Source organism: Cornus florida, unplaced genomic scaffold, assembly GCF_030987335.1.
Source record: "Cornus florida cultivar Cherokee Brave unplaced genomic scaffold, ASM3098733v1 CherokeeBrave_3.0.0_Hap2_Chr11, whole genome shotgun sequence".
In the NCBI taxonomy this organism is placed as follows: Eukaryota; Viridiplantae; Streptophyta; class Magnoliopsida; order Cornales; family Cornaceae; genus Cornus; species Cornus florida.
In genome coordinates, this window is record NW_026775581.1 from 40,445,896 (window position 1) to 40,466,472 (window position 20,577).

General features: G+C 38.4%; 1 protein-coding gene across 1 annotated transcript; it reads left to right on the top strand.

Annotated features, from left to right (window-relative positions):
• The first annotated feature begins 613 nt into the window (after window positions 1-613).
• Window positions 614-1,249, top strand: LOC132280986 (uncharacterized). The gene has a single exon (XM_059782729.1). It carries the CDS (start codon window positions 614-616, stop codon window positions 1,247-1,249), a length of 636 nt encoding a protein of 211 aa, XP_059638712.1.
• The last annotated feature ends 19,328 nt before the right edge of the window (window positions 1,250-20,577 follow it).

Genomic DNA, 20,577 nt, shown 5'->3' on the forward strand with positions numbered 1-20,577 from the left:
AATTCCACAATCGCCTCCAATAGGAAAGAGAATTTCGCAGCCAAATGTTGCTCGTTAGGGTGAATAAAAAGGAGGTGTTCACTTGGATCTTCGTCGCGAAGAGATCAGGCCAGAAGATTTACCGCCAAATATTCATCATGTGGAAGATCGAGAGGGATCTGTCCATTTGGATCCACATCGTGAACGGATTAGGCGAGAAGAAGCAATGGAGATCGATCCGCACCGTGAACAGATCCGTCGAGAAGAAGCCACGTCGTTTGATCTTTACCGCGAGAAGCTCAGGTGAAAAGAGGCAATGGAGTTCGGACGTAGTAAAGCAACATCACCGTGGCAAAGACAGTTCATGGAGCAAAGATTGTTCGATCCGCCTTACCGGCCTTCAATGGCTACGTATGACTACAGAAGCTCGGATAGGAGATCCGTAGATCAAAGGATTCTCTCAAGGTTTCTGAGGGAGAATGAGGCTCTCCGTTCGGCAGCACGAACGGTTGATTCACCTTTTAGTGATGAGATCCTCAATGCTCCGAATCTGAGGAAGTTTTCCATGCCAGTTTTCATTCTGTTTGATAGAACAAGTGATCCAATCGATCATGTTTACCATATCTAAATGAAAATGGCTCTGAACACGGAGAATGATCCTTTGATGTGCAAATGCTTTCCTACAAGCCTAACCAGACCGACGATCAATTGGTTCAAGAATTTGGCAAGAGGCTCAGTCGATAGCTTCCGGGACCTGTGTGACAAATTCATAAGCCAGTATTATGGGAACAAGCACCCCGCCAAAGATATTTCAAGTCTGTTCACAATGAAGCAGCATGAAGAGGAGCATCTCCAGGCTTTCCTCACCAGGTTCAACCTCGTTAAGAGCATGGTAATAGAATGTCATCCATCCACGGCAGTTCGAACATTCAAACTAGCAATGAACCAAGGGATACTGTTCCACACAAGTCTGGTGGTAAATACGCCGAAGACTATGGACGAGCTGAACGAAAGAGCTGATGGTTTCGTGCGCGTGGAAGAAAAAGAAGTTACTAATGCAAGGAAGACTTCAATAATCTCGACGGAGGAGAAGTCCAAAACCAAGATCCGGCAAAAACAAGCTCCATCACAGCGTCAGGCCTCCTGGAAAGCAAAAAAGAGGCCTAAAGAGGAGGAGTCGGTCACTCCACTCAAAGTCACCCTAGCAAGGTTGTATCAGGAGAACAAAGATAAGTTTAGCTCTCCCTTACCAATTAGACAACCTCTTTAACAGAGAGATCAATCTAAACATTGTGCTTTTCATAGTGATTTTGGTCATTAGACTAATGAATGCAGGAACTTACGGAGGCAAGTGGAAATGCTGATAACAAAGGGAGAGTTCGCAAGGTATATTCAAGGGCCGGCAGTGGAGCAGAACCGACCGACTGAGCAAGTGAAAAGAAATCAGAAGCTGAACTATCATATCGCCCAGCCAATTCGAATAATAAATGCAATTCATGGCCAACTTGAGCAGACCGAAGAGTCAAAAGAATTGCTCCGAACGCGTCTCCGTCAAGCACAAATGAAGAGGAGGATAGGCAGTGTAAATGCTCTGCACCAGCAGATCGAGCCGGCATAGATAAAGTTTAACAGAACAAACCTACTGCGAGTTCAAATCCCTCATAAAGATCCTCTGGTCGTGAGCTTAACGGTGGCAAAGTGCTTGGTACAAAGAGTTTTAATTGATCCAGGAAGCAGTGCGAATGTCATGCCAAGAATAACGTTTGACCGGCTCGAAATCAAGCCAGAAAAGCTCAAACCCACCGAAAATCCACTGTTGGGGTTCGATGGGAAACGGGTAGAGCCCATTGGTATGGTAGAATTGTCAGTACGAGCTGTTGAAAGAGATTTGACAGAAAGCTTTGTGGTCGTCAAGATCCATCTGTCCTACAATCTCCTGATAGGAAGGGGGTGGATTCACAGGGTCCAGGGTGTCCCGTCGACTCTGCACTAGGTGATGAGATGCTTAAGCCCAGATGTGAGCAAGGTGATTGATATCCATGGGGACCAGGTTGCGGCCAAAGAGTGTTACTCGGTAACTTTGAAAGCTGCTGGGAAAGGAAAAGCTCTCGTCCAATCAGATAACCCAATATAGCAATTACAGGGTCCTCCACCCAGAGATAGTGAGGGGGAGGAGGAGCCTTCGGTTCTTACCAAAGAACCCCTTGTTGAGGTACAAGTTGATCCTCTAAGGCCAGACAGAACTACAAGAGTGGGGTCAGGACTTGCAAAGGAGGAGGAACGCTAATTAGTTGATTTCCTGTTTCAGAATACAGACGTTTTTACCTGGAGCCATTCAGACATGCCAGGGATTGATCCCTCGGTATCTTGTTATTCCTTCAATGTGGATCCGAGCGTCAAGCCTGTAAGATAAAAGCAGAGAAGGTTCGCCCTAGAGCGTAACCAAATAATAGCTGATGAAGTTGACAGGTTGCTGGAAGCAGGGTTCATTAGAGAAGTTCAATACCCGTCCTGGCTCTCGAACGTGGTTGTAGTGCAAAAGAAGAATGGGAAATGGAGAGTTTGCATTGACTTTACCAACCTGAATAAAGCTTGTCCGAAGGATAGTTTTCCATTACCAAAGATTGATCAAATGGTGGATGCCACGATGCCACTACTGAATATGAACGACAAACCTTTCTGGATGCTTACTCAGGTTACAATCAAATTCCTATGGATCCGAACGATGAAGAAAAAAACTTCTTTTATCACTAAGCAGGGGATCTATTACTACAAGGTCATGCCGTTTAGATTGAGGAATGCTGGGGCCACCTACCAAAGGTTGGTTAGTAAGATTTTCAAAAGTTAAATGGGTGAAACTGTGGAAGCATACATTGATGACATGGTGGTAAAGAGTAGAAAGAAAGACCATCATTTGCAACACTTACAAGATGTGTTCAAGGTATTGAAAAAGTATTGTATGAAGTTGAATCCGACCAAATGCTCGTTCGGTGTGGGTTCTTGGCAATTTCTGGGGCTTATGGTCAACAACAAAAGGATTGAAGTTAGTCTAGCCCAAGCGGAAGCTCTGATCAAGAATGCAGAACCAAGCACGGTTAAAGAGGTACAAGCTCACATCGGATGAATAGCAGCACTGAGTCGATTCATTTCTAAGCTGTCAGATCGCTGCAAACCATTCTTTGATACAATAAGAAGCAACAGAAGGCAATCTTGGGGGGATGAGCAACGACAAGCACTGACCAGGTTGAAATAATATATGTGGAACCCTCCAGTCTTGACTGCCCCAAAACCAGGTGAAAAGCTCTTCCTGTACATTGGCGTGTCCAGCATTACAACAAGTGTCGTTCTGATACAGTGTGAAGAAGGTAAGCAGTTCCCAGTGTTCTATGTTAGCAAAACAATGGCCGAGCTAGAAAGAAGGTACTCAAAGGCCGAATGAGTGATCCTATCATTGGTAAATGTAGAGAGAAAACTCAGGCACTATTTTGAATCCCATCCTATCATCGTTCTGACCACTTTTCCTATAAGGGTGATCCTGCATAAGCTGGATCTATCAGGAAGAATGACAAAGTGGGCCATAGAGTTAAGCTCATTTGATATAACGTATGAAACCAGAATAACCATCAAAGGACAAGCGATGGCTGATTTCCTACTAAAATGTGATGTAGAAGACATAGAGGAGGATCTTAGGGATTCTTCATGAAAGCTCTTCATGTGATACCCTCAGATTTCCGGATGCGGGTGGGCTAGGCCCACGCCCGAATACCCGAGGATATCAAAAACAAATGGTAATAATCAAACACTGAATATAAATATGATTAACAAGACTAAATAAAAACGATGAAAAAAAGCTAAAACAATAAACCAAGGATTAATCCTCAGAATAACTTTCATTAATAAACAATTTCTTCTGATACAAGTAATCCTCCAAATAATAATACAACTCGGGAATTGTGATGGCCCTGGTTTTTAGGACAGTGCGTCCTGTGATGAACCGAACGTAGATCCGATAACGAATCCAGAATGTGGAAACAAAAGATAAAACAACGGTCTCTAGAGATACAACACGTCTCTAAGACACCAATGTGACCCTCAGTGAGGCCACAGAACCCAAAGAAAATAAATTCGGATGTGACGTTTTAAAAATAGACAAGAATGAACCTAGGGGAAAAAAGGTCATTTCCAACGTGAAAGTGGGTGCTACTGAGTACACCATTAAAAAGACAACGAAAAATCAATAAACTTAGACTCAAGAATCACTTAATTCAGAGTCCGGATGAAGAACATATGGCTAATGGAAGAAACAGGGGTAAAAAGGTCAAAATAGTCAACCCATGAACATCTAACCAGTTACCAAACTTTCCTAACCGGTTAGGAGGCCAAAAATAATGACCACAACACTGCCCCAAGTCATCTAACCGGTTACGAGAATTCACTACTCGCACACTTGTATTGAAAGTCAGCAAAAAGCTAACAACAGGGGTTTTTTGGGAAAAAATGGATTTTTGAGAGCCAATATTACATTTTTTTTGGAAAAACACAAAGAAGAAACCCCCCTCAAAATCAAGTTTTTTACTTGACAATGTAGAAGAAAATGAAAAAAAACTCACTGTGAAATACCCAAAATGCTCCTCTATGAAATCAGGTCATGAGGGTCAAAAAGCTACTAAATAAAAAACAGAAAACTGAACTTCGTGAGGGATTTCCGGTACCAAGACGACATTTTCTGGAAAAACACGAAGAAGAAACCCCCCCCTAAAATCATGTTTTCTAAGTGACTATGCCAAGGCTAGAATTTATTTCTCACAAGAAAACCCCAAAATACCCTAAAATCAGATTATGCAATAAAAATGCAAAATGAGCCCATAGGAGGCTCAAATCACCAAGGATGAGGTTTTTCTTGAAAACGATCATGCACGCAAATGTAACTTATCTATTACGACATGCTACAATGGTCCATGGCTTAAAAATACCGCCGATGCAAAATCCGACCCCCCAACGACTGAAAAGGCGAAAATGCACATGAAATGAAAAATTTGAAAACCAAAATTGACAAATGATTTCAAATTACTGTTTGGCCCTTGGACACACTTCAAACATGATTAATGAGACCCTATGAAAGAATAAAAATGTAATTCCCACACCCGATACAAACATGGTGAAACAATGACTCAACATTTTTCAATATTTTCATAATATTTCATGAAGTCAAAAAATTACATAGGATACAAAATACATGTCATTGGCCTCCGGCCTCATCTCATACATGTCAAATACATTACAAAATGTGTACTTACGTATACATTACATATATGGAATCAAATATACAAGTTTTGACATATGAGCTACAAATAGCATTTCATGCTAACATTTGCATAAATCACGAACGATAAAACACTTAAAGAACTTAAATTCATCGAAACGATCCAGGGATATTGTGCATCCCAAACCAAGGCATCCGTACCTGACAAATCACCCGATAACTTTGGGGTGAGTAAACAAGTTACTCGCAGGGATTGAGCATGCATAGACTCAACTTTTTTTTTATAGATTTTTACATTAACATGAAACAATTCAAAAAGATCATGCCACCTAACGTCTATGTCAAAGTGAGACTCAGAGATCATCCTAAGCTACGATATCTCATTTCTAGTATAAGTCACATCGTTCAGGCAACTCAAAAACATAGAAGCATGTTATACAAGACAACAAGATATAGATTCTCAAAACCATCAACTTGAAATCTAAAGTATGAAAACAACTAAAGTGGGTCATGCCACCTAACGTCTATTTTCCAAATGAATCTATATGATCATTCTTAAGCTACATTTGAATATTTAAAACACAATTCATCATATCGATGCAACTTAACCAACATTGGAACTTCTAGTACAACGTATAAAGCACAATTTCTCAAAGTTAACATCTTGAAACTTAAAATGGGAAATCAAATAAAAAACAATAAGTTACAACATCATCTAGTTATCAACTTGGAATTGAAATGCGAAATCAAATAAGGTGGATACTTGGACATCACGCTGAATCAAACCGACACCATAGTTACTTTAGGGTTACTAGCCCATGGGTAACCACCCTATGTGCGCACTAAACTATAGGAGGACATTCCCCCATACTAGAACCATGTCCTAGCCATTGCTAAACAACGACATCCCAAGTTTTCAACCATATCCTAGATATATATATCAACATGTATTGTAATGACTCGGATTTTCACGGATATTTTTTTTCCGTTGTCTTTCCTTTTCGAGTTCAGTTCCTCTTCGCTTAGTGTCGTCTCGAGTGCTCTGGAGTGATTTCTGAGACTCTTTTCTGTGGATTGACAACTTTCTTTAAGAACCGAGTCGTTTCCACATTTTTCGTTTTTCGACACTATTCACTTTTTGATCGGTTGATCAACTATACATCAACCTTCGCAATAGCACGAATCATTGTAAAATAGGGCTATTGGTCGGGTAAGTCGAACCACTGGAACTGCGCCAGTCTAAGGCAACCTAAGTGTTTAGAGTCATTCTTAGGATGATGAAGGGGTGTTCATAGAGGTTGTGTTTGTTGTCACTTAACTACAAATTCAGAATGCATACAACAATAAATTGAAGGAGATTAAAAGAGAAGATTTAGAGAAGGAAGTCTAGGGAGGTGAATCCACTCCAAACCTCTACACAAGCTAATTATATGATTGATTTGGGGAATTAATGTAGAAATGACCTTGATGAATAGCAATTCATGACTACTATATCATCTTCAAGAAATTCAATTAATTAAAATGTAAGAACAACCTATCAAAGCTCCACATGCTTAAATTACCTAAACTATGGTGCAATCCTCAACATGCTCACTAAGCTAGAGATTGTCAAACAAGTAACCAATTGATGAGAGCACATGATAACAAGTCACAAGGTTAATCCATCAAAAGAAATTCTTAAGCAATGAATTAACAAGCTACTCAAAATCATGCCATTAAAACCATTCCATAGTCTTAGCTCCATTGTCACTATGAAACTATAAGCCATACAACCATGAGATTAAATCATCTAAGACAAGAGTATTTAATGCAACATGATCTTTAGAACATTAAAACATCCATTACATTATGTAACATGCTCTAGATTATGGAACTAGTCAAATACACATTTCATTCCCCAAAATAAATCAAAAACTAGACATGCTTACAATGAGGAGTTTCATCACCTCCCTAGATGGAGGTTTAGTTATCCATGGATACAAAAATGGAAGAGGAAGAAGAAGACTCCATCTCCATTTTCGAGCTCATACTGTAGCATTCAAGAACACCCTCCTCCTTGCTCTCTTCTCTCTCCTCTATCTTGCTAAAGATCAAAGATAGCAAATGTGTGGCCTTTGGTAGCTTTTTACTCTCCAACACACCCTCTCTCTCTCCTCCAAGGAACACCTTCAACCACTTCATAAAGAAGGAAGATGGCATTGAGGAAACCAATGTGCGAGTGGCTGAAATTGAGCCATTTCCGAGTGCAATCTGCCTGATTTTCGAGCACTCGAAAAGTGATCTCGAGCACTCTAACTTAGTGCAATGTGCAACATGCTCCTCTTGCTCAGCGCTGACCTATTTTGGGAAAACTGCTATAACTTTGTACACCGAACTCCGAATGATGATCTGTTTGAAGATTTGGAGAGCTGATTCAGTGCTTTAAAAACTTCATGTTTTGATAAAGACCCAATTCTCAAGTCTGGTTGGTCGAAAATGGGGAGAAAGGCAGTACTTCAGTGCTGCCAGGCAGTTCTGCGCACCTCTGTTACGAAGATCATAACTCTCTGCTCCGAACTTCGAATGATGAACCACTTGAAGATTTGGAAATCTGATTCAGAGATCTAAATCTTTCATGTTATGAGGGAAGTCCAGTTCTTGAGTTTGCTAGGTCAAAAATGGCGACAAAAGTCAGGATCACTGCTGCCAGAAATTCAGAAATGGCATCCTTTTTGTTCAAAATTCCACAAGGCATCATTTTTGCTTCCTTTTTGCACTTTAACCTGAAAATGCATAAAAACATGCAAATGGAGTAATCTGCATAAAATAATCAATTAATGGACTTTGTTAATGTACTTTAGGGCGCTTGAATATACAATATTCGGCGCTTATCACTTTTCGTCATTTTCCCTATTTTGTCTTTTCCCCGTTTGACACTTTGTTGGTGTAACCACACTTCTTGTATTTGGAGTTGGTTTTTGACTTCATGTATCTCCATCTTGAGAGGTTTCCACAAAATACGTATCTTTACTTTTGTAAGAAAGTACTCTGGTTGTTCCTAGTGTCCATAGGGGTATGGATACAAAGTTCTTTGAAATTATTTTCTTTTCTTGGGGTATTTTTCGTAAATATCTTTTGAAGATATTCTTTTTTAGGGGTTTTTAAGAAAATATTTTTGGAAGATATTTTCATTCTGAGCCATAAGTGCAGTTTTCACTTTTTGGAGGGGTCATTGTGCAATTAATTAAAGTTATTACAAAATGTCTTGTTTTGAGCCTGGATCCTCGTACGGGATTCATTTTTACATTTCGTCGAGTTGTGTACTTTTAGAATTTCCTCCTGGTCGATGTTTTCCAGTTTCAGGGTTTCTGGCCCCAGTTTGCGCCAAACTTGTTTTGGGCATGACTTTCTGCTCGGGACTCGATTTTTGACGCCGTTTCTTCCGTTATTCATATTTTATCATTTTGAATCTTTTTTGTTTACAAAGTTTTGCCATTTGAGCGCATCTGTTCAAATTTTACTTTTTTGGACCCGACGGGGCCCGTTCGGGGCACTTTTTGAGATTTCTATAAAAGGGAGGTGAGATATTTCATTTTTCATCTTCTCCCCTCTTCATGCATGACCTGGAGCTCTCATGGCAGCCCAAGGGGTGCTGCCATCTTCTCTCTCCTCTTTTGGTTCACTTTTCCTTGATGGAAAGTCTTCGGCCTTAACGTTTGTTGTTCCCCTCGCTGTGCTCTACCTTTCCCCCGTATTAAAATTCAGTTTTGACCATTTCTTGAGTTTGGTTTTGAGGTCAAGTTATGATTTTGATGGGGCTTTCAAGGGGTTATGTTCACGGCGTTGTCCCCGACAAAACCTAGTAGTTTCGTCGGATTCGGAGCCGTTCCATTTTGAGGTAGGAAATATTTTAGGATTTATATGTGTTGTATTGAGTGTTTCTCATGATTATACAACTTATATGTATGCCTTATATCAAATTTAGAAAGTTGGTAATTTTTATTTCTTTGTATAAGATTTAAAATTCATGATGATATATAACTTTGATTTGAATTGTGGCATGCTAGAAAATCATGTTTTAATATGTTTGTTAACATATATTAAATTGGGATTAATTGAATAAGAATTGCACTTTTTATTTAATATTTATCTTTGGTGAAAGATTAAATCCCATGGCCATACTTTTCATGAAATGAACTTGTAGTATGCTTTTAAATTAAGTCTTAACATGTTTGTTAACATACTTTAATTTGGGAGTATTTGGACAAGTATGAAATGCTAAAGATTTTAAATTAAATGATTAATTAAAATCTATTTAATGGTTCCTTTGGCCCAATTAAGTTTTTTTACTTGATAATCATGATGACTAGGACTTGTGTACTAGTATATATTAAATTGGAACCATTTGAAGTTGCTTTGAAATTTAGAAGTTTAATTATCATGATATAATTAAATTCTACCTTGTTGTGTCATTGGTCTAATTGAGATTTTAGTGAATGTATATATATACTATGCTATATTGTATAATATGCATTGATTAGGGTCATTTGATTAAGATTTGAAAGTTAGGGAATTTAATTAGTTTATTTGATTAAATTCTGTTTCTATTGCTTTAATGATTAAATCCTGAAATTGGCATTGATAGTATATTTGAAGCATGATTTTAGACTTGTAATAGATTTATAAATTATGTTTTCAATATTGGATTATATTGTTATAGCGTGTAGCGAATCGCACACTGAAGATTCGACATGTGATGTTATTATAGCGCGTAACGAATCGCGCTCTGAAGATTCGACATTGTCATCCTATAGTTGTTGTGGATTTAGAGCATGTGTTGTGTTGTTGCAACCTACTTGTGCATGAAGGTAGTTTCGTGTACTGTTTAATACGTATATAAGTTGTGAACTTATTTGATTATTTTGGAGTCTTGGGACATTGTTATTGTGATATGGCTAAGTTCGGCTTTAGTGCAGGAGGTATGAGTTCTCCCTAATTGAGATAGTGCGCACTAGGGTGGACTTCCCAGCGGGTTAATGCTCGGAATAACCAATTTGTTCTTGGTTTAGTCCGAGACGTGATGTCTAAGTCTTCTACTATTTGTTTTCGCATTCATTTCCAAGTTATCAATCATGTTTATATTGTGACTGTGGTTTTGGCTATTGGCGATTTGATGTTGTTAAGTAAATCCATACTAAATTGCTATATTTAGTTGATTTAGCATTTAGATTTCAAGTTAATAACTTTGAGAATCTATATCTGGTTGCTTTGTGTAAGCATGTTTCTAACTAGTTGCTTTGTGTCAGCATATTATATCTTGTTGCTATGTGTAGCATGCTCTTGTGTTGTTGAAATTGCATAAAGGATGTGTTTTATGCTAGAAATGATCTTAGGTAGCTAGGATACTCCCTGAGTCTCACTTTTGACATAGACATTAGGTGGAATGAACCATAATGATTAAATCCTGTACACTTGTAAAACGTAGGTCGATGCATGCTCATTTTCTACGAGTAGCTTTATGTTACTCACCCCTACGATACTGGGGCATATTTCAGGTACAGGATACAAGATTGGAGATTGCAACTGCTTGGGTGATTTGCTGAGTTGAGCTTCTTTAGAAGCATTCTTGTTCACATGCAAGTGTTAGCATGTTCATGATTTGTCTATGAAATGTAATTTTTCTAACTTGGAGGTTTGACATGTCAAATGTTGTAAATGTATTGTAATGAGGCCATAGGCCATTGTAGCATATCTATTTTATCATATTACAAACACTTGCATGCTCACTTTGGCAAACAATACCTTCCTTCATGAAACAAAAACCTAAAGTTGCATATTTTTTAGTTTGACCCTATTCTGTTGCAGGGACATTTCGGGTATTTCACAATGGGTTTTTTTCATTTTTCCTCGAAGTCACGTAGAAAACTTGATTTTGAAGGGGGTTTCTTTTTTGTGTTTTTCTAGAAAACATCATCTTGGCCCTCAAAAATCCATATTTTTCCAGAAAATCCTTGCTGCCAAGTTTTGCAAATTTTTAGTACAAATGTAGTTGGTACTATTCATTGACTTTTTTTCGAAAATCGTCACGACCGATCTGAAACTTCCGGAGGTCTTGTGGGTGCATTTTAAGATTTCATTTTCAATATAGGCAATTTAAAAACCTCCCGAAGCCCTATTTCCAAAACTTGGGCAGTAGCTCAGATTAGTTTTTTTCCTCTTGACCTAATTTTCTTGGGGGCATTCTGGGCATTTTACAATGCATTTTTTTTGTTTCCGTCTAAGATTGGGGTAGGAAACTTGATTTTAGGGGGGGTTTCTTCTTTGAGTTTTTCCAAAAAAGTCCATTTAGATGCCCGTTTTTACTCTCAGTTGCAGCAGTGGTGGGTTGTCCTCGTCGGGCCGCCACGACATCATATTTGTTTTTCACCTTTCTTCCCCATCCGGATTCCAAATTGAGTAAAAATTTTTTTGAACTTGACTAATTTGTCATTGTCTTTCCAACGGTGTGCTCGATAGCACCTGAATCCACTTTTTGTAAAATGACCATTTTGCCTCTAGGTTCTTTTTGTCCGTTTTTGAAACGACACTTCTGCATTTGTTTTCTTTGGGTTCCATGACCTCATTGAGGGTCACATTGGTGTCTTAGAGATGCATTGTATCTTTAGAAACCGTTGTTTCACCTTTCACTTCCGCATTTCGGATCCATTATCAGGTCATCTTTTGGTCATCACTGCCGCACCGGGTTTACAAAACTTGGGCCGTCACATATATATACAAGATAATCAACTATCAACCACGCACAACCAAATTTGGAAACACATACAATACATGCTCTAAATCCACAACTACTATGGCATGAAAGATGTCAAAAACAAAGTGTGTAACTCATTACACAAGACAATAATATATTCCATAAAGAAAACATGTTCTTATGAATATAAATATAGCAACAATGTTATCCAATGCTCAAAGCGTAACCAAGTGAGTATACAACAAGTCTAAGTCCATGATTGAAACATAAAAACAACTTCTAAAACACAATTAAATCCATGGAACAATTAGATAAAATTTAATTAAATAAAAATAATTAAATTCTCTAGATTTCAAATCAATTCCAAATAACCTCAAATTAATATATGTGAAACAACATAGTATGGTCATTACATATATCGTGCAAAATGAGCAAGACATCACCATGTAGAATTTAATTAATTTAAATTAATTAAATCTTTAATTTTGAAAAGTTGTTCAAATGATCCCAAATTAATATATAATAAGGACTAAGTCATGGCCATGCCATATATCAAGTCTAAAATGGAATACAAACAAGGTACCATTAAGTATAATTCAAATCAAATTAAATTCATTAAATTTCTAGATTTGAAAACTCATTTAAATGGTTTCAAATTAATATATAACAAAGATTAAGTCTGGCCATGCCATATACCAAGTCTAGAATGAGTTACAAACAAGCCATAATTAATCATTAATTTCTCAAATTAATATAAAACATGCATACAACTTGTATTTCATTACAAAAGCAAATAAAACCCTTAGATAAATAAACTAGAACACCCTTACCTCACAAAATGGCAAACCCTTCAAGGGTTATGTAGAGGAGGATGAGGGGAACAAAAAATATTCCAAGCTCTATGGTCTAAGGTGACTGGAAAGAGACAAAAAATGAAGTCAAAGCCTTGAGTCAAGCTTTTCCTTCTATGGAGGCTAGGTTAGGGTTTGAGAACAAAGTGGTGAGGAAGATGAATTAAAATGTGGTGAGTGGAGGATTTAGCATTCCTCCACTCACTATGTGAGTCTACACCATGGTCTTCACACACACATAGTGCAAGACCTAAAATGAACCTTATACTTATCATTAATCTAAGGCTCCTTCCTACACTAAATCCCTAGCTTACACTTGTCAACCATCGAAGCCAACAAGTGGTCCAATCCTAGGCCAACAAATTGATGAATCTCCACCCTCCATGTGTCAAGAGATTAAGCTTCCAAGTGGTCCCGCCAAAATGTCAACAAGTAGTTCCATAGGAGTGTGACATTTGTCACACTTTCAAAAAATTACAAAAAGGTCCTTTTCCAAAATATCTTCTAAATTAAATTGCAAAATGGTCCCTAAGATGAAAAATAATTATTTTATGTAATTATACTAATATTACAAAAAAGTTATGCATCCATACCCTTTACAAGAAAAGTAAACACTTAGCATGCTTTTCTAAGAAAGTAAAAATACACATAGCATGGAATTTAAATATCGTGGACGCATGCAAAAATCGAAATCAAATCTGAACACGAAAAGTGAGGTTGTGCCAGCAAAAGGACAAATGGGAAAAAGACGAAAAGTGAATAGTGTCCAAAAAGTGAAAATGTGAAAATGACTCGGTCCTTCAAGAAAGTTGTTAATCCAAATGAAAGAGTCTCGAAAACTATTTCTGAGCACTTGAGACAACACTAAGTGACGAGAAACTGAACACTGAAAAGAAAAGACAAAAAAAAAAAAAAAAAAAAATTATCCGTAAAATTTGAGGAAGAAAAGGAAAGGAAGGAAAATAACCGGGTCATTACAGGAATCCATACTATGTGGACCTCTAGAAAATCCCAACTGAACAAACTGAACTAAAAAGAAAACCAAAACTAAAACATAGCTAATAGTTCTACGTAGTCGAAAGAGTGGGTGACTATCTCTGCTCAGTACGAACAAACTCTAAAACTGGAATCATCCGATACCTGAAAAATAATAGTGGGTTAGGCCCACGAACAAGTTCTATTCTACTACAATCCAAACAGAGACTCGATACGTATATATATCCTAGACAACCCCAACAATAGCTATATAGTCCAAAACTATATATATATATATATATATATATATATATATCCACACTAAAGGACTCTCACTGGACTACAAAGGGGGTCTTAACCTGAATAGAACGCAACATGCAAAACGCATCTGAAATGGGCATGTGTATCTAAGCCTAACAGGGTATACCTCTACCTATCATAGCCAGCTATGCATCCTAATGCATATACGCTCCCTAACCATCGATCCTGAGACTCAAGTTCATATCGCGGTACCATAACTATATATTTAAATTCCATCCAAAACCAAGGTAGTGCCGCTCAACTGTTCGTTGCTATGACACGAAATATAAGTAGGATTTAACCTTATTCCAGAATAGGTAGGAGTTAGCTTTTTGATCTAATCCATACCTAATATGTCACCGTCCCATATCGGTGCATATATCCACAAAACAAATCCGATAATTGACAAAACAGAATAAGCAGTTCATCAATTAAAATCCAGAATAGGTAAGAATTAACATTTTGATCTAATCCGTACCTAATATGCCACCGTCCCATACCGGTGCATATAATCCACAAACCAATCCAATAATTGATAAAACAGATAAAACAGTTCATCAATTAAAATCCAGAAAATGATATAATGATAATCAGAAATATAAACTGAGCACATTATATTAAAATACTCAAAAGTAAATTTCACAATAATCCACAAATCCAATAATTGATGAAGTATATAAATAGACAAAACATCAACTAATCCAATATAAGCAAACTACATTTTCAGATAGTTGACTATGCTTATTACAGTGCTAAAACATGATTAACATTATTTAACCTTACATAGAAAAATTGCTAGAATACTAGTAAGCAATTAAATCCTTGATTCCGTAATCAACATACAAGTTTACTGTTGAAATTCATGTTGTTCCATTCTTTAGCATATTATTATAAATCATGCTTTTTAGTATTTTTATATGTCCATTACAGTTATTTAAATCCTTCACAGCATCTTAAACAACTTAAAAATACTCCAAACGGCCAAACCTAACTTAAAAAAATAATTTCTGCAAGTTCCAGCGCAAGAGCAAGCTCCCATACTTAAGAGCCACTCTGCCCTCTTAGGAGCCGGCTCCCCACAAGTGGGAGTCGGCTCTATAGTGCTGGGAGCCGGCTCCCTCTATGTAGGAGCCTGCTCTGTCCATGAGGAAGTCGGCTCTCTCTATTAGAGAGCCGGCTCTCTCTCCTTGAGAGCCGTAAACTGATTCCTGATCATCCTTTTCGCCTCTGGTGATGTCCAGAACCCTCTGTAACGATTTATTAAGGTTCCTAGGATCTAATCCATGTCCAAAATTTATCTAAAAATACATATAAGTACAGTATGCATCAACACAACAATTAATAATTACAACATATGAAACAATTAATACGATAAATCAGTTTCAGGTAACAACTCGCAATACAGTTTAATCATTGAATTAATATGCATACAAGACTAACTTTAACATCCGATTAAGTCCTGGAGATTCTCTAGGCATGCATAGAACACAAGTCAAAAGGAAGGAGCAAGAAATAGAACTTGCCTCTAGGTTTCGAATTGAAACCTTAACTTCTTCCTCCTAGTTTCTTTTCAGGGATCCTTGGCCGTCGTCCAAGCCTTCTACTACTCTGGTTCTAACCCTCGAACAACCCTCAACCTTCCTCCTTGGTCCGGCTTAATTCTTTGGCCTAAACCCTCTCTTTTGTCTCCCAGTTTCTCTTCCCTCTCTCTGTTCTCTCTCTTAATTCTCTGCTACCACTCGCGTCTATAAGGTGGCGTGAATAGGGTTTTATGAACCCTAAGGCAGACAACACTATATATATATATATATATAGGTTTAAACTAACCCTAATCCTAACCCGATACTAAGTCGGCTAATCCTCAAAGAAAAGAAAATAAAAAAAATATATAATTACATATACATATATTGCCCTATACGTGATCACCAAATATAGATATATAATTTATAACTATATATATATATATATATATATATATTTAATCCCCTAACATAATTTTACTATTATTAATATTAAAATAAACAATTAAAAATAATAATACTCAAATAATCAAAGAATTAAATTAGCCAAATAATCAAATAAGTAATTCAATTAAACACATACCATCAAGCCACATAACCACATAGCCACATAATCCCTTAAAATGCACAAGAAATAAAAATTAAATTCCAATTATATCCTTTTAAAAACTAGGGGTATTACACTTCGTTAATGGCTTTTCAAATCAAACGGGGACAGGAATTGGGATCAAAATACAGACACCAGAAGGCACTACGCTGAGTCAAGTGATTAGGCTAGAATTCAAAGTAACCAATAATGAGGCAAAATATGAAGCATTGCTAGCAGTGTTGAAGCTGGCTAAAGAGCTAAAGGTCAAAAGTTTAGTTATTTTTAACGATTCACAGCTGATCATTCGGCAGGTGACTGGGGAGTACGGAACCAAGGATGGGATGATGGAAGTGTACCGCTCTGCTGTTATGCACGAAGGAAAGAGCTTTGATCAAATTGAGTTCATCTAACTACCAAGAAAATGTAACGAGGATACCGACAGATTAGCCTGCAGTGCATTAAGTTCTGGAGAAACGCTGGCAAGGGTGATTCCAGTTGATGTGTTGTGTCAGCCATCTATCTTTGAGGAGCCGTCTAGCTTGGATTCTCGACAAGTAAATGTCATACCATATGAGCCGAGTTGGATTGATCCAATCATGACTTTCATACGAGATGGGGTATTACCCGAACGAAGAGATGAGGCAAGGAAAATCAGACTAAATGCTACAAAGTATGCTATAGTACATAACCAGTTGTATAGAAGGTTTTTCTCGGGTCCATGCTTGAAATGTGTTACCTCCATGGAAGCTAGGCAGATCTTGCAAACTATCCACAAGGGTGTATGTGGCAATCAGTCAGGAGGGAGATCTCTAGCGCACAAAACGATGATGCAAGGATATTTTTTGCCAAATATGTTATGAGATGCAAAAGAATTTTCTAGAAGATGCGATAAGTGCCAGAGGTTTAGACTACTGATCCACCAACCACTTGAAGATTTGCATGTAATGGCCAAATCATGGCCTTTCGCGCAATGGGGGATAGATGTGGTTGGCCCTCTACCAACCGCGAGATCATAGAACAAATACGTTTTGCTTGCAACAGACTATTTTATTAAATGGGTGGAGGCAGAGCTATATCCTAGTGTGACACAAACCCAAGTAAGACGTTTTATCTAGAGTAATATCATTTGTCGTTTTGGAGTGCCAAGATCGATCGTTATGGACAATGGGACTAATCTCAACAGTAAGCAAGTGAAGGACTTGTTGGAAGAATATGGAATCAATCAAAATTGGTAGCAGCCATCCGCAGGCGAACGACCAAGCTGAAATCATGAACAGAACAATCTTTACTTGTATTAAGAAGAAGCTTGAAGACGAAAAGGGGAAATGGTTAAACAAGCTTCCGAATGTCTTGTGGGTTTATAGAACAATCCTTAAACGACCGACTGGAGAAAGCCTATTCACTATGGTATATGGTACTGAGGCGGTAATACCAGCTAAACACTTAGTCCCGACTGTTCGAGGTTTAGCATAGAACCAAGAGCAGACCAATAGTATGTTGAAATTTAACCTCGATTTGCTGGAGGAGAAAAGAGATGTAGCGGTTATAAGGCTCGCGTCATATCAGTAAACTCTTATGAATAGTCACAACAAAAAGGTGAAGCATAGAGACTTTGCGTTTGGCGATTTAGTTCTAAAAAAGAAGGTGGGAATTGTTAACAAGATGATGTCACCCTGGGAAGGTCTATACAGAGTTGCAGAGGCCATAGGAAAGGGGGCATACAATTTAGAGACCATGGCTAGGAGATTGGTCAACAAACCATGGAATGCCATATCTCTAAAAAGGTACTACTAGTAAAGATTGAATTCCATTATTGTTCATTGAGAATTACGCTTTTACAAATGTACATACTCTCTGAGATCTATAAAAAAAATTTCATTCAGTTTCAAAAAGTTGATTGAGCAAAGAAAAATTTAGCCAAGAAAGTGGCAAGTGGCACAATAAGCCGATCGCCAAATACTTGCGCAAAATAAAAGCCAAGTAGCCAGTAGCATTCTAGCCGAGCGCCAAACACTTAGCCAAGTAAGTGGAAAATGGTACTATGAGCCGAACGCCAAACACTTGCGCAAAATAAGTGGCAAGTGGCATTCTAGCTGAGCGTCAAGCATTTAGCCAAGTAAGTGGCAAATGGCACTATGAGCCGAACGCCAAACACTTACACAAAATAAGTGGCAAGTAACATTCTAGCCGAGCACCAAGCACTTAGCTAAGTAAGTGGCAAATGGCACTACGAGCCAAACGCCAAACATTTACGCAAAATAAGTGGCAAGTGGCATTCTAACCAAGCGCCAAGCACTTAGCTAACACACTATGAGCCAAATGCCAAACACTTGCGCAAAATAAATGGCAAGTGGCATTCTAGCCAAGCACCAATCACTTAGCCAAGTAAGTGGCAAATGGCACTATGAGCCGAACACCAAACACTTGTGTGAAATGAAAATCAATTAGAAAAATTAAACTATCAGTTCATTTAAGCATAGGATGGAGTATGGAAGCTTTGTAAAACAAAGTTGTCATTTCATTCATCATCATAAAATAATTTTTGAAGTACAAGAAGTGACACTGAAATAAAAGAAGATAAATACAAAAGCCAACAGAACACTATTCTGTTGCATCCTCTCTTATGCCTGATCTGTTGCCTGTTCCATCATCCTTGGCTGCTTCATAGTCTCTGGAGGGAGAGCCAAGATGAATGATCTCATTAGTTGGTAGAGTTCTGTTAGTGGCAACAGTTATGGATGGAGTAATGGTGGTGATGGGAGAAACATTCAGAGGACGAACATGTGGGATGACCCCTGAAGATGCAATCTCATTGCACTCAATGAATATGTTCTTGGCAGGAGTAGGGGATGTATCCTTGTAAACATTTGGTGGTTTGATGTCCAGGGAGGCATCCAGTTCATCTGGAACTACACAGGAGCTTAATTCTCCCTCGAGAGGAGAACGGTCAATAAAACCGTCTCTGTACCCCTCGGCATATCTGAGAGTCCCGATCCTAGAGAAACGGGCGTGAAGAGCCTTCATACCCCCATCAACCTAACCAATGATGTTGAGAAAAGCGGTGCGCTCATTCAAGAATTTCTCCTCAGAGATGGAATGGGTCAACCGTTCAGCAACTAAAGTGTGCTGAAGGTCCCCCTTCTCAGTTTTCAGAGCATCTTTCTCAGTCTGCACGATGTTTTTCTCCGTCTTCAGGATGTTAAGCTTACCATGAAGGGAATCTCGCTCATTCTTCAGAATATCACTCTCAGTCTTCAGAGCTTTCACTTCATTCTCTGACTCGTTCAACTTAACTAGCAGCTCTGAGTTTCTGGCATCAATCTCTCTTTCTGATTTGATAGATCTGTTAAGTCCAAGAGAGAGGGGTTTGATCTTCTTGTTTGCATGTTCAAGACTTTTTTAGAAGGTGAACATCCCAAATAGAGTCTGCATAAAGACACAAGCATTCTAATGAGTATAGATGTCAAATAATGAGAACTAGAAAAATTAAGGAAAGTTGGTTCAGAGGGTAAAAAAACTACCTCGACAGCAACTGTTGGAAAACATTGGTACATCTCGTTGAAGTTCATCTTGTTCTGAACCACAGTATCCTTAAGGGTCCAAATGCCTTTGTAGAAGGCAAATGAGGTTACTGGATCTTTAAACAAGGAATCTGAAGGGGAAATCACTGACCCATCCTCCCGTCTGAGGCGAAGGTTCCGGCTGATTCACCCTCTAGAATGGTTACCTGAGGGGAAGGAAGAGTATTGGTGACACTGAAATACTGAGCCTTTTGAGTTGGAGGAAGGTCATTTTGATTAGAGCCACCCTCATGTTGGGGTCTTTTGCCCAGGCTCTTCTTTGAGACATTGGTTCGGGTAAGGGAAGATCCCTCAGTGTTTTGAGAAAAACCCTCGGTGTTCTGAACAGCAGGTGGAGAAGTATCTTTCGGGGTTTCATGGGGTTCATTGTTCGGTAAGATGGGTTGAAGTTCAGCTGAGGTGGATGTAGAGGGTCCAGTGATAGGCCGCTTAATGATCTGAGCCATAACTGGTATGGTTGAAGTAACCACAGAAGTGGTTAGTGCAGCCGCAGGAGTGGCTGCAGAACGCCTCCTCCTGCTGAAAGAAGGAATCTGTACATTCTCCATGATGGTTCTAAGAGTGGATATATCAGAAAGGTTGTCTGGGGTGAGCAGGTCAATGGCAGAGGGTATGTTGTTTAGAACTCTCTCCTCCAGAAAGGTCAAGTCTGGCCCTGCAAATGCTATAAACCAATTCATCATGATTAATGTGAAGGAAATTGGTCAGATGTTTTTTATATTTCTTATACAGAGGGATAGAACACTCCCTGAAAACGGTTGGGATAGGGAAAGTCAGGCCGATTGGAGT

Coding starts and splice junctions, on each gene's coding strand:
- LOC132280986 (XM_059782729.1), top strand. CDS start 614: ATGGCTCTGAACACGGAGAATGATCCTTTGATGTGCAAATGCTTTCCT.